The sequence below is a fragment of the Sinocyclocheilus rhinocerous genome, unplaced genomic scaffold (genome assembly GCF_001515625.1).
Source record: "Sinocyclocheilus rhinocerous isolate Xijiao unplaced genomic scaffold, SAMN03320098_v1.1 scaffold2324, whole genome shotgun sequence".
In the NCBI taxonomy this organism is placed as follows: Eukaryota; Metazoa; Chordata; class Actinopteri; order Cypriniformes; family Cyprinidae; genus Sinocyclocheilus; species Sinocyclocheilus rhinocerous.
In genome coordinates, this window is record NW_015666190.1 from 28,411 (window position 1) to 45,880 (window position 17,470).

Below are 17,470 nucleotides of genomic sequence, written 5' to 3' on the forward strand. Positions count from 1 at the left end.
AAAAAAAATCACTTCGGTGGTGATTGGAAGGTTACGACTGAGCGCTCAAATGAACACAAGGGATTTAAATATAGTCCAATTATTCTAAGCAAGTGCAAGCAGCGCTTTAAAAAAATAAAATAAAAATTATACTAATAAAAAAATACATGTAATTACAGTCGTTTTCCTCTGGTTCCTCACTTGCTGAGCTTGGGGTGATGCTTCCCCCATAAATATATTATTAAGCAACATTTCCTGCTAAGTTTCTTATTTCATTCTCATTGTTTAATGCTGTGTTGGCAAATATGCTGTTGTCAAATATTGCTCGTTGTTTAAGGCTAGTTGTTCAGTAACATGTTTGTTTGCTAGGCACGCTGTTGCTTTAGGCTTATTGGTTGTATTGCAACAGCAAGACGCTATTGTTTAAGCGGTAGTTCAGGCCATCCGATTGTTCTTGAAATATGCTTGCTGCATGTGGCTCATCTAGTATTGGGAATGTTATTTCCATAAGTATCTCATTCTACTGCAACATGCTGTGATTAAGCAAGCAACATGCTTGTTGCAAAGCTATCTAGTGTATGGATGGGCAGGGAGTTTTTTGCCCAGAGCAGAACCATACCGCCAAACCAAACTTTATGCTAAGTATCTATCATTTTAACGATAGTAGTCCTGACAGAACTGTGACAATCTGTTACATATTTAAAGTGATAGTTAACTCAAAAAGGGAAATTCTCTCATCTGTCCTCATGTCACTTGAAACGTGCCATTTTTAAAATCCATTTAATTGAGCACCTTTATTAAGCAGACTGAAACATTATGATGTATAACGTTATTACTTTTTAATAATTTTTTCCCTACTCACTTTTCTCAGCTCTACTAAGCACTGGATCTCTTAAATCTTCTCCATTCTGTTCTGGATCATCTGCTGCTTGTCTGTCTGTGTCTGAAGCAGCTGATTCTACAGACAGAGAAACTCAGACACATTTATCAATGAATTTAACTTTCCATTCTCTGACAGTTTTCAGGGTAAAGCACATGCTCAAAGTCTAGTCTCACACTAGACTTTGAGCATGTGAAATTTCTTCAGAAGCTGCAGTGATTGTAATATGATGTCACGCTCTGCAGCGTCTTTTTAAAATGCTCATAATTAGATTACAGTTACTTTTTAATGGATTACATGATTACATATTATTCACACAATGGCAGTAAATCATTCATAATTTATTGATTCTCCTTAATTCTTCCTTTTTTTCTCTTTTAAATTTTCCTCTCTAAAATTCCTGCTGTGTGTCATACAATTTAGCTTTGATTATATTTGCACTATTGAATGGCCATGTAAATAATTTTGGGATCTATGCTTCTAAATTTGGCGGAAAACAGCACATCTTGAGAAATTAGATCATGTATGAAGCAAATAATTATGCAAGTTACCAAATATAGCTGTGAAACACTGTCTTCATCATATCCTGTGACTTTGAGTAACTATTGGTTCTGAAAGTCTGGATAAAACCTAGACAACTCTGGGTGTGTAATGTCATTGCTGTTTTCATGTTTATTAATGTTTGTTCATATAATACAGGGATTCCCAAATATTTTTGCCAGCCAAAACCCTTTAAAAAAAGGTCAAGGTATGCACATCCCAAAGCATCTTGGCCAGGTGCAAGATAAAAAAATACATCAAATAATCAAATAACTTTTTCTAAATAAAGGGAGAAGAACAGTGTGCAGATCTGTTTTTGTATTATTAGCCAAACCCCTTTGGACATGAAATATTTACTTGAAATATCTCAGAGGAAGTTAATATTTCAATAATTTACCACATTTGCATGATTACAGTTCAATGTCACTTAATGGTCACTTTGACATGCAGGTAAACAAATTCAATATTTCTATTTTTAGTGTTTAAATGTTTAAATAATTTATTTTACATTTTTATGATTTAATTAATTATTAGTTTATCAACTCACAAACCCTGGTTTAACGTAATTTTTCAAGTATAAAGTTTAAAACAAGTTAGATAAAAGGTTATCTAAAAGTAATGTAAAAAGTAGTCAGAATACATTACATAAAAGGAGAAACCTAGATTAGGTTAATAACGCTCCAGTTACTAACGTAACCTTGGTTCCCTGAGATAAGGGAAGGATCGTTGCGTCGTCTTGATGACTATGGGGAAAACTCTTGTTTTATTCTGATACTGAAGCCTGATTTGTTTACATTTGTGTAGCTGCACAAACCAATGGCGCTCTAGCCCTGCCAAAATGGGCGGGGCCACCTGGCTATATAAGCCGGCTCAGAGCGCCATCTCATCAGAATCACTCGACTGAAGCGACAGGCATCGATTCGTGTGAAGCTTATAGCACGGCTAGTTACGCAACGCTCGTTCCCTTATCTCAGGGAACCGAGGTTACGTCAGTAACCGGAGCATTCCCTATCGAAAGGTAACTCTCGTTGCGTCGTCTTGACGACTATAGGGAATGCAGCCTGAAGCGCTGTGCTATAAGCAGATGCAGAACTAAGTCTGCTTCTACGAGCTCAACCCAGGAACACTCAGCGAGGGCTCCGTAAGCCTGAGCTACAGAAGAGATCCAAGTATAGTGTGAGGTCTACTTGACATAGCCCTTCCACCTGAGGGGGGGAATGGGTAGATATTAATCAGATAAGATCCGCGCCTGCAGTTCAGGGATGTCCAAATTATAAAATCTAACGAAGGTAGACAGCGATGACCAGCTGGCGGTCGCACAAATCTCTCCAATAGAGATCCCACTGGGGGGCTAACAGGGAAATCACCTGGGCTCTGAACGGAGTTGAGAGCACCTTAGGTACATAACTGCTGCGCGGTTGAAGAACAACTTTACAGTCGTTGGGTCCAAACTCAAGACAGGAAGTACTGACAGACACCTGCCCGCTTAACCTTTTGAGCGACATGAACCATAAGCCAGCTGTTTGAAGTGGCTTGACGGGAGAGCCCCTGAGGACCCGTAGGACTATAGACAAGTCCCATGACAGCACAGTCCTAGGGCGAGGAGGGTTCAATCTCCAAGCAGCTCTGAGGAAATTAATGACCAAGTCGTTTCTTCTGATTGTTTGGCCAGCCACAAGAGAATGATTCGCTGCGATGGCTGCCACATAGACTTTGAGTGTGGATGGGGTGCAGCCACTATCCAACAACTCCTGAAGGAAGGTTAGCACGTGGGAAACGTCACAAGAATTCGGGTACTGGCTTTGTGCTGAACAACAGTCACTGAAGACTGACCACTTAAGGGCATAGAGAAGTCTTGTAGACGAAGCTCTAGCCTCTAAAATGGTGTTAGTGACTCTCGTGGGGAGCTGACTAGGCTTGGGTGTTGGGCCAATCATGGGCCAGAGCATCCCGTTGTCATGAAAAATAGATTGGGCAGTGACAATTGTCTTCGGAGGCGAAGAGGTCCACCTCTGCCTTGCCAAAAACTGAACAAATCATCTAAACCGACTGGGGATGTAGTCTCCATTCCCCCGGAGCCACATTGTCTCTGGACAACATATCTGCTCCCTGGTTTAATTTGTCCGGCACATGAACCGCTTGTAGTGAGATGAGTTTGCTCTGTGCCCAAACCAGGAGACGCCGAGTCATCCTGTAAAGGGAACGTGACCTCAGGCCGCCTTGGCGAATGATTTAGGCTACCACAGTTGTGTTGTCCAACTGGACCAAGACGTGGTGCCCCTTCAAGGCTGGCAGGAAGGTTTTCAGGGCCAGACAAACAGTCATCATTTTGAGGCAGTTGATGTACAGGCATTGCTCGTGGATCGACCAGGAGCTGAACACCGGATTGCCCTCATACAGAGTGCCCCAGCTCGAGCTGGAGGCATCCGTTGTGACTACTTTTCTCCTGGAGGTTGTTCCCAACTGTACGCCTGATAGAAACAGGCGAGGAGTTGTTCAAGGGGCCACAGCTTTGATGCAGTGATGAGTTACCCTGACATAATAGCGGCCCAGGTGCCAGGCGTGGGACGGAACATGAGTTTTGAGCCAATATTGGGGGGGCCGCATGTGTAGCAGGCCCAGGGGAATGACTGAGGAGGCGGCAAACATGAGGCCGAGCAAACCTCTGAAACACCCTGAGGGGACGCGTAGTCCCCAACTTGAACAATGCCGCCACTCGCTGAATGTTCAGGGAGCGTTCCAGCGTAATCCAGGCTTGCATTTGAACTGCATTTTGCATTTGAGTCTATAACTGGTCCCAGAAAGGACACTCGCTGTCTGGTAGTCAGAAAACTCTTGGCTGAGTTGATTCTCATCCCAAAACGCTCTAGATGGTTGAGCAACAACGGCGTGTGAGCAATAAGTTCCCGTTCTGATCCAGCTAGTACCAGCCAGTCATCAAGGTAGTTCAAGATGCGGATTCCCATCTGTCTCAGAGGGGAAAGAATCATGTCCGTGCACTTCGTGATTGCAGGGAGAGGATAAATGCTCTTTTGATTATGTGGGTCCGCTATCACAGTGGTAGTTTGCTGGGGCACCTGCTGAGCTTGCAGGACGTGCCCGGTTAAAAACCTCCACCGCTCAGAAGTATTCGAAGAGGTGGGAAATGATCATGAGCATTCTTCAAAGGAGTTCCGGCCTTGGCGAAAACGGACCCTCTCCTGTTCCTCTCAAAGTGTTTCGCAGTGGCAGCAGCCTGCCCCCGTGAGCGCAGTTTCAGTTTGGGCGGGAGGGGAGAAACGGGAGAGCGGGTGTGGCGGGGTCGCCTTCATTGAAGAAGGCGAACCGCGAGTGAAGCAAAGTGAGATGCAAGCTCTCATAGTGAGAGCAATCTATCTCAATGAGCGCAGCCTCAGCGTGGGCGTGGTACAGGCAAGCGGCGCACTCAGTCTGAAGGTGTCAGCAATATGCAATCATTGGTGACAGCGTTTTCCTCTGATCTGCCTAAAAAGATCAAACCGCTCAATGCAAACGAGGGGCGCTTATCTTCACATGTAAAACACACTGGCAGATCAAAGTGCTGCAGGGAGAGTGAAGCATGTGGGACCTGTGCAAGTGTGTGATCACTCAAGCCTGATCGCTCAACCTGTGAGTTCACCGTTTCTTCCTCCGAGGCAGCTGGGAGGAGAGAAGCAGGAGAGCGGGTCGCCATCATTGAAGAAAGAGATCTGCGAGTGCAGCAGGAACAGACCCAATGCTCTCATAGCGAAAGCAGTCTGTCTCAGTGAGCGCAGCCTAGTATGAAGCTGTCAGTGATACAGAACACCGGTGACAACATTCTACTCCGATCCGCCTAGAAGGATTGAACTGCTCAATGAAATGAGGGGCGCTGATCCTCATGTTGATTACGTTTGATTACATCATTAACTGAATTTTACCATACATTTCTGCCATATGTACATCAATTTGACACAGTCACCACTGACAAGCTACTACTAAATATATTGTAGAAACTTAATTTTCTGTAATGCTGCTTTGCAACGATTTGTATCGTGAAAAGCGCTATACAAATAAACTTTTTGAATTGATTTGAATCACATGTAAAACACTGGTGGATTAAAGTGCTGTGGGGAGAGTGAGCGCACGGGACCTGTGCCGGCGTGAGATCACTCAAACCCTGTTGCTCAGCTCCGTGACTCCACCGTTTCTATCTTAAAGCTCACTGAGAGAGGAGAAATGAAGAGCGGGGCTGCCTTCATTGAAGAAGGCAATCTGCGTGCAGAGAAGAGAGAGACTCATGCTCTATGTGAGAGCATTCCGTCTCAGTGAGCGTGCACATTTGCAACAATGTTGCTAGGAACTTTGCTCAGAAATTTGCTCTTTTGAAGCACCGGATGGCCGCAGGGGAAGGCTTCTCGCTTCTTGATTGCAGAGTCAGCGAAGAGATGGATACGTTGCTGAAGGAGAAGATTCTGATGAGATGGCTCTCTGAGCCGGCTTGTACAGGTGCATCTCAATAAATTAGAATGTCGTGGAAAAGTTCATTTATTTCAGTAATTCAACTCAAATTGTGAAACTTGTGTATTAAATAAATTCAATGCACACAGACCGAAGTAGTTTAAGTCTTTGGTTCTTTTAATTGTGATGATTTTGGCTCACATTTAACAAAAACCCACCAACTCACTATCTCAACAAATTAGAATACTCCATAAGACCAATAAAAAAAAACATTTTTAATGAATTGTTGGCCTTCTGGAAAGTATGTTAATTTACTGTACATGTCTAATTTATTGAGATGCACCTGTATAGCCAGGCGGCCCCGCCCATTTTGGTGGGCTAGAGCACCATTGGTTTGTGCAGCTACACAAACATGAACAAATCAGGCTTCAGTACCAGAGTAAAACAGGAGTTTTCCACAGAGTCGTCAAGACTACGCAACAAGTTACCTTTCGATAGGGAACTACAGTTTTCATCATGCAATCTGTAATCAGTAATGGACTGCAATTTGTAAATAATCTACCCAGCTCAAATAATAATAAATCCAAAATGTAAAAACATACAATCTACTCCACTTTCCTGCAGAACTGCGGTTTTAAATTTCTGTTCTTTTATTTAAGCTACGAGGTCATGCCATGACTTCTATTGGTCACATGGTTTTCATACAAATTCACCAAAGTTCCCCAAAACTGAATTTTGGAATGCAGTGAAATGCGAAACAACTTCGCAGGAGCTTGTGTTTGCTCTCCTGCATTTGCATATGTATGAATGGAAGTCAATGGAACGAAACATGTTGTGTGACCGGCCCTTATCATTAAAAAGGCAAAACGTTCTTCAACATGTCAACACAGAGAAAAGAAAACTGCATTTCATGGGATCTTTATAGTGTTTTGTTTGTATCTCTTGCCTTCTTCTGTTGACTCTCCTCCTCTATAGGAACAGTGTTGTGAGTCCTGTGGTCTCCTTCAGTGCAGGACAGACACACACACGTCTGATCATCTCTGCAGAACAGCTCCAGGGGTCTCTTGTGTTTCTGGCATATATAATCCTCCAGATTTTCCACAGCATTGATCAGTGTGTGTTTCTTTAGACGTGGGACTCTGTGATGAGGCTCCAGGTGAGACTCACAGTAAGAGCTTTGACACGACAGGCAGGACTTCACAGCTTTCTGCTTTCTTTCATCACAGAAGTCACACAACACCTCAGATTTTCCGAGATTGAACTTCTCCTTAAAGTGTTGCACAACCTCTCTGAGTTTTGTATTAATCTCAAGATCAAGTCTTCTGCTGAATGTTTCATTACAGAATGGACAGACAGAGATCTGTGTGTTTGTCCAGCAATTCTTCAGGCAGGTTTTGCAGAAGTTGTGTCCACATGGAGTGGTGACTGGATCAGTGAACACATGCATACAGATGTAGCACTGGAGCTCCTCATTTAATGGACCACTGGAGGATGACATGGCTGAAAAGAAAAGTTATAACAGTATATCTTCTACATTACTGCTTAGAGCAGTTTTGATACTACTTGTGATGTGATCAGAGTCATTTAATTTGTGTATGGATGTTGCTTTTTAAAAACTGAAAACTTTTATAACAACGTAGACTATGAACCACTGTTTATTTCAAAGGCAAAGCAGCCATAGAGTAATATGTGACAGCAGTTTCTGACTGGAAGTTAGGACAGAGTTCACAAATGTAAACTTCACTGAGCCTATAAGCTCCGCCCCCAACTTCCGGTCTAAAACTGCTGGTCTGGTGCTTCTGATGGCTCTGTGGCACTGCAATGCATATTATTGGGTGGTAGAAGAAGAAACTAAATAAATCAAGTTTTCCAACAATATTTGATAATATCACGAAAAGGCATTTTTATATACGAAAGACAACACAGAAAAGGGCAGAAGTGTAACCCAGATAGCACACGTACGTCTGCAAGATGTCTGTTAAAGATCACTTCATCTAGAAAGCATCTGCTGTGTACAAACATCTGATAGACGTCTTTAAAGGGGTCATATGACGTTGCTAAAAAGAACATTATTTTGTGTATTTGGTGTAATGCAATGTGTTTATGCGGTTTAAGGTTAAAAAAGCACATTATTTTTCACATACTGTACATTATTGTTTCTCCTCTATGCCCCGCCTTTCTGAAACACGTCGATTTACAAAACTCATCGTTCTGAAAAGCGAGGTGTGCTCTGATTGGCCAGCTATCCAGTGCGTTGTGATTGGCCGTGAAATATATACAAATAACAAATCCAAAATCCAAATCCTTTTCTTCAGCACTCCAGTTTTAAATGTATGTTCTCTTAATTCGGCTACGAGAACATGCCTTGACATATCGATCTTCTATTGGTCACATAGTCTCATGTGATAAAAATTCACCAAAGTTCACCAGACTTGAATTTTAGAATGCAGTGAAATGCGAAACAACTTCACAGGAGCTTGTGTTTCTGCTCTCCTGCATTCGTATGTGTGTGAATGGAAGTCAGTGGAACGAAAAGCATAGTGTGACCGACCCTTAACATAAAAAGGGGTGTTACGCCCCTTACAATACTGTGATGCCGAACAATAAAACACATTACAAATGAGGCATTTGTTGCATCCAGTTGGGACATAATTACTGATTATAATGACTTTTTACGAGTTGCGTTGCGTATCGCGCCGCGTAAACATAAAACCATGTCTGCATTTGTGATCGGAGAAACGACAAACAACAAGCGCTACTCTACACTGCTCAAAACTCGCGTTTGAATATTCAGTGGCAAATTCTTTAAATATGAAAACATCCTTGCAGGCTGTGAGTCAGATGCGCCAGACTGTCCTTGCAAAGTTGGAATTGCCCACTAATCTATAATAGAGAACTGGATTGCTCATGACGTCATGAAAGTGAAGCCGCCGCGCCGCCATATTGGTATTCCCTAGTATTCCCATACATTCCATTGAATTAATAGGAATTAGTTCAAATTTAATGAGAAAACATCACCTAACAAGTCAGCATTTTTAAATCTGAAGTATCCCTGTACATTCTTACAATGCAAACATCCTAGGCATATAAACGGTTATTTTTTTAATGTCGGGAATTTCCCCTACTTATTAAAAAGCTACGTTCATTACAGTAGCGAACATCATGAACATGATAAACATCAGACGAACACGACCTCAAATATATATAACAAATGACAAAGTGCTCATTTTGAAATCTGAAGAAAGATTTATGCTTTGTATACACAAACCTTTATTCGCCTTGTACAGTTATTCATTGTTTATATAATTTTGTTAGTGTTTTTATTCATACAGTAGGCTGCAAATGTTTCAACAATGATTTCATTAACAGCATTCATTTTGAAGCAGGTAATGATTTAAACGGTGGTTAAATTAATTATTAATTTAGCATACAACATTTTACATGGAAACGGTAATGCTAGTAAACATATTTGCGCGATCTTGGAAAGTCTGAAATAGATGTTGCTCAATCAGGACATTAAAAATATACACATCATAATTTGTGTGCCTCTTGGCAGTTTAGAACGCGATGAGCGATCCAGTATATAGATCAGTGGAATTGCCCCACTTTATAAACAGCCTTTGTGCTCAGCCTTCCCAGGATCAGGAAACAGTCCTCCGTAAAATGCGCTGCACACATCTGAATATTTTAATTGAACTTTTTTGGAACAGTGTTGTAAATACAAGTTAACCCCTGATTTCTAGTTGTGTCCTCTTTTGGAAGGCCAAACAAAGTAGTTTCGCTTTCACAACGAAACACACAGCGTCTCCACGACATGGCAGCGGTGGCAGCAACAATACTACAACGAGAATCAAAGTTACGCCTTCTTTCTTTGCGTGAACATTTGGGCGGTGTAACTTTAGGGATGCACGAACAGCTTGTAACACTCCAAAGAGTGAAACTTGAAATTGCATCATATGACCCCTATGACCCCTTAGTTTTACATACACTCTAAATCATAAACATCTTAAAGACATCTTCTAAACGTCTATTTGACATCTGACAGGAAACGTCCTATAGACGAATTGCAGATGAGCAAACACTCTAAAAAATACATCTTGCAATATTAAGATGCATTTTCAGTGATCCAATCACAAGTAGTCAGCCGAGACGAATTACCATTTACACCATGTCTTATCATGAGTTTTAAATGTGACCACATGTGTTCGGATTTCGTCACAGTCTACATCACTTTCACGAGACCATAGAGTGCAACGCACGAATACGTATGATGTCAGTATGCTGCTCACGAGTGAGCGGGAAAGGAAGTGAATGGAAAAGACACAAATTATAATGGCGATTTCAATTGTAATCTGTGTGTACGACATAGCGAATTTGTAATCGATTGTTTGGGGTTTCGGTGCGTTTTTTCAAAACGCATCCCATAATGTCTTTTGTGGTTGTACGAATACCTCTGGGGTGGTCAAAATTGGACAAGCTCAAAATGATACACCTGTATTTAATGTCGTTCACTTGTGATCGGATTAATGAAAACACATCTTAATACCAGGTGTAGACAGGGCCACTGATGTTCTCTGAATCTATATAAAGTCTCACCTTGTGCATCTCAGACTCGATCTGCTGGTGGAGGCTTTGGTAACTCTTCTTCACCTGCTGCTTGTCTTTGATCATCATTGTGAGGCGGTGGAGAGGCCCTGAGTTGAGCTCCTCAGCGTGACACTTCATGATCTTACTCAACTGCTCTGTCTGCTGTACCATGTGAGTCCACGACTGATAACAAAAACCACATACCAACATACACAGAGATAGAATAAGAAATGTGGGTAAGGGAGTGTGAGAAACAAACAAAGAGATAAACAGAGATTGAAAAGGCGAGACAAAAACAGACAGAGCAGGTTACTCAGAGTGACTAGTTCTGAGTATCTAAAAATCATAAGCATCAGCTCCACCCGTCAACCCATAATGCAGCTGAGGGCCGTTACCTTGGAGACAGTACTGACATAGTGGATCTGAGAGGAGTTGTCATGCTTGTCCACCTGCTGGCTGATGTTGAGCAGGAGCGATGCATATTCCTTATCGCTCTTCACCCGCAGGGTCATGAAGCGCTTCACCGTCTCCAGCAGCTTCAGCTCCCAGTCCTGCAGCTTCATCAGACCCTCGTGGGAGTTGCGCAGGTCCCGGCCGAACCCCATCTTGCTCGCAAGGCACACGGTCTCTCTCTCACTCAACGGGGTGTCACTCAGGTCTGCATTGTTGCTGCTGCTGAGAGATGTTATGGGTAGAAATAAAGACTGGTTAGTTGAAATGCATGAACATATGTGCCAAGTTGTATTTTTTGATTGATTTCGTATGGTTTTAACAAACTTTTCCATTAAAAGCTGAAATGTAATGACTCTAAAATGTCATATGGCATGTAACCATGACACAAAAAATAATAGTATCTTTTTCTTACATGATGTATCATTGATTACATGATGACAAATGTATCATTTTAATTTTTCACAATCACCATAAATGTTTAATTAATCAATATCATTACGTTTTTGGAGAGTCACACCACATGACACTATACAACCTGAACTAACTTTGTGCTGTCATAAAAAAAAGTCAAATTATCTGATATTTTAAGAGACTAATTGACATTCTGCAGGGGTCATCTCTCTATGACATCATTTCTTGTTTTTATTCTGCATGTGGGTCACACCCACTGATCTATAATAGAGAACTGGATTGCTCATGACGTCATGAAAGTGAAGCCGCCGCGCCGCCATATTGGTATTCCCTAGTATTCCCATACATTCCATTGAATTAATAGGAATTAGTTCAAATTTAATGAGAAAACATCACCTAACAAGTCAGCATTTTTAAATCTGAAGTATCCCTGTACATTCTTACAATGCAAACATCCTAGGCATATAAACGGTTATTTTTTTAATGTCGGGAATTTCCCCTACTTATTAAAAAGCTACGTTCATTACAGTAGCGAACATCATGAACATGATAAACATCAGACGAACACGACCTCAAATATATATAACAAATGACAAAGTGCTCATTTTGAAATCTGAAGAAAGATTTATGCTTTGTATACACAAACCTTTATTCGCCTTGTACAGTTATTCATTGTTTATATAATTTTGTTAGTGTTTTTATTCATACAGTAGGCTGCAAATGTTTCAACAATGATTTCATTAACAGCATTCATTTTGAAGCAGGTAATGATTTAAACGGTGGTTAAATTAATTATTAATTTAGCATACAACATTTTACATGGAAACGGTAATGCTAGTAAACATATTTGCGCGATCTTGGAAAGTCTGAAATAGATGTTGCTCAATCAGGACATTAAAAATATACACATCATAATTTGTGTGCCTCTTGGCAGTTTAGAACGCGATGAGCGATCCAGTATATAGATCAGTGGAATTGCCCCACTTTATAAACAGCCTTTGTGCTCAGCCTTCCCAGGATCAGGAAACAGTCCTCCGTAAAATGCGCTGCACACATCTGAATATTTTAATTGAACTTTTTTGGAACAGTGTTGTAAATACAAGTTAACCCCTGATTTCTAGTTGTGTCCTCTTTTGGAAGGCCAAACAAAGTAGTTTCGCTTTCACAACGAAACACACAGCGTCTCCACGACATGGCAGCGGTGGCAGCAACAATACTACAACGAGAATCAAAGTTACGCCTTCTTTCTTTGCGTGAACATTTGGGCGGTGTTATGCAAATCTTCCCACATCGTGACGTAGACATGTGGACGAGTCTTAAATTTTATAAAGAATATCTCTTTGGGTTTGAGACTTTAGTCTTTGCAACTTTAGGGATCTCATCTATGCACGAACAGCTTGTAACACTCCAAAGAGTGAAACTTGAAATTGCATCATATGACCCCTTTAAGATGTCAGTTTTACATACACTCTAAATCATAAACATCTTAAAGACATCTTCTAAACGTCTATTTGACATCTGACAGGAAACGTCCTATAGACGAATTGCAGATGAGCAAACACTCTAAAAAATACATCTTGCAATGTAAATGCAGACATCAAATAGACATCTCCGTGATGTATGTGTGCTATCAGGGATCACAGTTTACTCAATTGCAGCTTGTTAGAAACCGCACAGACTGCATATGTTTCAAAGTGAAATCTTTCTGGGTCTCGAACAAAGGGAAAACAATAAAATATATAAAGGCATTTGAAAATGAGCAAAAGAAAGCATGGTAAATAAAAAAAACTCCAAGACTGTTAGCAGAGCGAACATTTTCAGTTTATTTTATGCGAGTTTAGCTTCATGCTTGCGCAGTGAACTGTGGGATTGACAGCAGATCGGAGAACGTATTGAGAGCATCAAAAAAAGTTATGCTTGACTTTATGCAAATATCATGTGAAAAACGTGTTTTGGCATTGCATTTAGGTGCCGTTATGTTATATTAGGAATCAAAATACAACTTGTGTGCTATATTCCACATCTTCTAAAATCATATGAGGAACAGTTACTATTTCTGCGGTATTTGAATTGTATGCACATTTTCAGTTTGCATAGAATAACCTACATTTAATGGATGGAATGGAAGTTTCTTCTTCTTCTTCTTCTTTTAACTTGTTTATTAAATTCCTAAATTACCTGCAAACCCAGAGTACAGGTGCCCTCATTTCCCAGAGTCCCAGAGGCTTGATGCTGTGAATGTGTTGCAAACGCTGCGCTCTGCTGAACAGAAGCTCATCTGCTGTGTTTGAATCATGATCATGAATGTCATTCTGTCAGATGTGGCCTGAATCGATTCTCAGTGTATCAACCAATTCATAATTCAATGTGTGTGTGTGTGTGAGCAGGGCCGTCACAAGGGGGGTGCGAGGCCCTGTGCGAAGTTGACGTGTGAGGCCCTCAGCAATTTTGTGTGTGTGTGTGTGTGTGTGTGTGATTTATGATTTACATGAATCATGATCGCTTATTTGCAATTCAAAACGGCGAAATTTCATAAAAAGTTGAGTAGTTTGCAACACTAGATAGTCTATTACTGTCGGTCGCTGAACATTTCTATCGTAAAACAGTTTTCTAATACAGTACTACTTACATCTTTCCACGAACTCTCGTTGCGTAACTTGTGACAGTGACAGTAAGACCCGCCTTCTTTGATTTGATTGGCCATCTCGATCATTTTGACATTGACGAGCGCTGTTGGACCACTGAGGCAGACCAGCCTAAATGTTTAACTTTTAAAAAACTTTTTGTCATCCTAACAACAAACAGCTTTACTCATTCTTATACACAGAGTCTTATACTGTCTATCAGCTATGACTATTTTAGTCTTTCAAAGGACAAAATGGGTGGAAAAACAGTAATAAAAATTAGACATAAACAACATAAAATGCAGGCCAGGAACGAGGCCCTCTAGAGGCCCTGTGCGGTCGCATACTTGGCACAGCCCTTGCGACGGTACTGACTAGAGGATGCCATGACTGAAAAGATAAGTTATGACAATACATCATCTACATTACTGATTAGAACAGATTTGATAAAACGAATGTGCACTGTGTGTGTGTGTGTGTGTGTGCAAAAATTGATGTTGCATGTTAAAAATTATTCTAACTAAAATTTTGAACCACTGTAGCCATAAGGCAATATGTCACAGCAGTTTCTGGCAGGAAATTAGAGCTAACCTGCCTCCACCACTAAAACCTCACTCGGCTATAAGCTCCACCCCTTACTTCCTGTCTAAGACTGCTGGTCTGTTGCTTCAGATGGCTCTGTGGCACTGCAGTGGATATTATTGGGTGGTAGAAGAAACTAAATAAACTAAATATCTTTCACAAGAAGCCACAAATATAACAAGTTTTTACACCAATAATTTAATACTATTATGAAAATGTATTATTTTATTTATGAACAACAACACAGAAAAAAGGGTGTAAGTGCAATATTTCAAACAAATAAACCACTAAATACCTGTAAACATCAGGTGTAATTTTTGTTTAATGAAGTTATGATTTTCACTGAACTTTGTTCATTCTATCTGCAGTTCAAGTACCTGTTTTTCTGTTTCCTGTTTCTGCAGCCTTTAACAGCACACATCAAACTTTGGTTTACAGACAAATAAATGGCATACTTTCAGTACTTTTTGATACTGCTTCATGCTATTAAACCACTGAACTAGTTCTTTCATTTCCATCACTTACCTGTGAGTGAATATCAGATCTGATCGTTAATTTCAGTTTCTGAATAGAAATGTTGTTGTTTGATGAAGCTTCCTGTTCATCCGTTTCATTTCACTTTTACTGCAGTCTTTAACTCACTTGCAGTGATGTCATACAGTAGCTCCGCCCATTAAACTTTTAAGGCTGATGATACATGGGGCAACTTTTTGAGCAATGTTGCCGTCAACAGGCAACCAGGAGAGGCACAGGGCCCACGACCGATCTAAAGTGTCCAGATAGAAATTTGTTGCCCATTCTCCATGGGAAAAGGCCCAAGAAACATTGCTCAAAAAGTCCCCCGTGTATCGTCACCTTCAGAACGTATGTGTGCCATTTTGTTAAGTTCATTCATTTTTGACAACAGTAGTGGCAAATATCAAGTTAAATGCTGTTGGCCACCTGGAAGACCACTGTATGAGTGCACACATCACGATCCTGAAGGGCGAATCACAGCCTTTTAAATTTCAGCAGTTATTTTAGCAGATTCAGTTTGATTCATTGAATCTTACAATTCAAACTTCTGCCTTTACTGGTTTTGCTTCAAGATCTGATTATATATGCAGTGGTGAACCAGCACAGTACCAAACTTATTTTATTAATAAAAATGAACAGATAACAGTCCTTTAAATCAAACACTTGCACATGCACAGTAGGGTCCTCAAGAGAACACCAAAATTAAAAATTTGACTTTCTTCGGATGCTTTTGGATAAAATGTTTGGCTTTATTAACCACTACCACATGCGGGTTAAACATTGTATTGGGCAAGTATAGATGGTCCATGCAAGTGAACGTGACTGTTTATGAGTGCTGCAAATATGAATCGATACAAAAAAATGTATCGAACATCATAATGACGTCACAATAATTGACCCAACCAGCTCATCAGAGAACAGTTGTGTCACAGCATAAAACGCAACTGGACACTGGCAACCAGACCGCCACATTAATTCACATTAGCATGACATGGCATGAAACAGAGGTCATGTGGTAAATCACATGAATTTTTACTGCATTTATATTTTCCCTTAGAGGAATCAAAATATGCAAAAGCACTTTAAAAAAGCTTAATGTTGTATTTGTGGACCACCCTAATGCACAGGTATATTTAAATAAATATAAATAAACATAATATGCCTGCAATGTTTATATGTGATTTATCATCAGTGCTGTCAGACATAGTGACTTAGCACCGCTCCATGGTCTGTATTGCTATTTTGTCATATCTAAAAATATTCTTTCTTAATTTTCATACATCCAGGCCCAGTTTCACAGACAGGGCTTAGACTAAGCCAGGATTAGGCCATAGTTCAATTAGGACATTTAGGTAATTTTTATAAACGTGCATAGAAAAAAACATTACTAGTGTGCTTTTTGAGACAAAACAAAGGCACTGATATATTTTAAGATCAGTCAGTGCAAGTTTCTTTCAGTTGAAACAGCTCAGACTTCGGACTAGGCTAAAGCCTTGTCTGTGAAACCGGGGGCCAGTCTGCCAAAAGTTTATATTCTTTAAAATAGTTTCCTTCAGAGGAACAGTTGTTATATATAGTGCAAGTCACCATGATTCTGTGTTTGTCAGGAGCTGTAAAAGGTTTGGTTGTGTGTGACTGATGGGACGGTTTCAGTCTGGAGCGTCATAGATCAACTCTGAACAGAGATCCAGAGACACACAGGACTCAGAGCTCAGCGTCGCTTTACTCTGTTCCACTGACGCTCAGGAGAATGTGTGTGACAGTCATGGATCCAGCGATCAAACCTCCACAGAGTCTCTGGGTTCAGACTGTAACGCTGGAGAACAGCAGATGCTGCAGACGCCACTGAAGATGTGCTCAGTCACACTGCTGGACTGCAGGAAGATGATGAAGATGAAGAGAGAAACCACAGCTGAGGAACAACAGCTATGATGATGATTTTATTTCATCAGGTAATTTTCTTCCTTTAATATTGTTTTACCATTTCATAACATTTGTCTATCATGTCAGTACCTGACAGTGGTGTAATGTAACGAAGTAATAATACTTCGGTACAGTACTTAAGTATTTTTGGGAGTATCTGTACTTTACTTGAGTTTTTATATTTCAGCCAACTTTTACTTTTACTCCACTACATTTCCTAACTAAAATGTATACTTTTACTCCGATACATTTCCCCGAAGCATATTCGGTACTTACTACAAAATAGTCCGAAGTCAGAAGAACACGGACTGAAGGAAAGCAGGTTTGACGAATCAGTGGTCTGGCACTTTTAAGTTTAGACTCCTAAAAAACACCTTTGCTCATGTGCAAAAAATTGCGCGCACAACCGCGGATGATTCATTTCCCACTCAAGTCGAGGCTGGTGTGTGCGATATACAGTATATCTTCTGCTATAATATGGTAAGTGTTGTTGTAATGATGTGCGATCTGACATTATCAAGTAGGCTATATCACCAAA

At 40.5% G+C, this 17,470-nt stretch overlaps 1 protein-coding gene and 1 pseudogene across 1 annotated transcript; both read right to left on the reverse strand.

Annotated features, from left to right (window-relative positions):
- LOC107732134 (E3 ubiquitin-protein ligase TRIM39-like) overlaps positions 1 to 15,090 on the reverse strand; it is an 18,057-nt pseudogene extending 2,967 nt beyond the window's left edge.
- LOC107732133 (tyrosine-protein kinase Fer-like) lies at positions 10,376 to 11,091 on the reverse strand. Its single transcript, XM_016543401.1, has 2 exons — positions 10,819 to 11,091; positions 10,376 to 10,606 (listed from the first exon to the last, which is right to left on the reverse strand). Exons 1-2 carry the CDS (start codon positions 11,026 to 11,028, stop codon positions 10,376 to 10,378), a joined length of 441 nt encoding a protein of 146 aa, XP_016398887.1. The 5' UTR covers positions 11,029 to 11,091.
- Positions 15,091 to 17,470: the final 2,380 nt, after the last annotated feature.

What these genes read in the sequence shown, in the direction of transcription:
- LOC107732133 (XM_016543401.1), bottom strand. Translation starts at nt 11,028, where the DNA reads ATGGGGTTCGGCCGGGACCTGCGCAACTCCCACGAGGGTCTGATGAAG. An exon ending in ATGTCAGTACTGTCTCCAAG is followed by an intron (nt 10,607 to 10,818) that starts GTAACGGCCCTC and finishes TTTTGTTATCAG; the next exon opens with TCGTGGACTCACATGGTACA.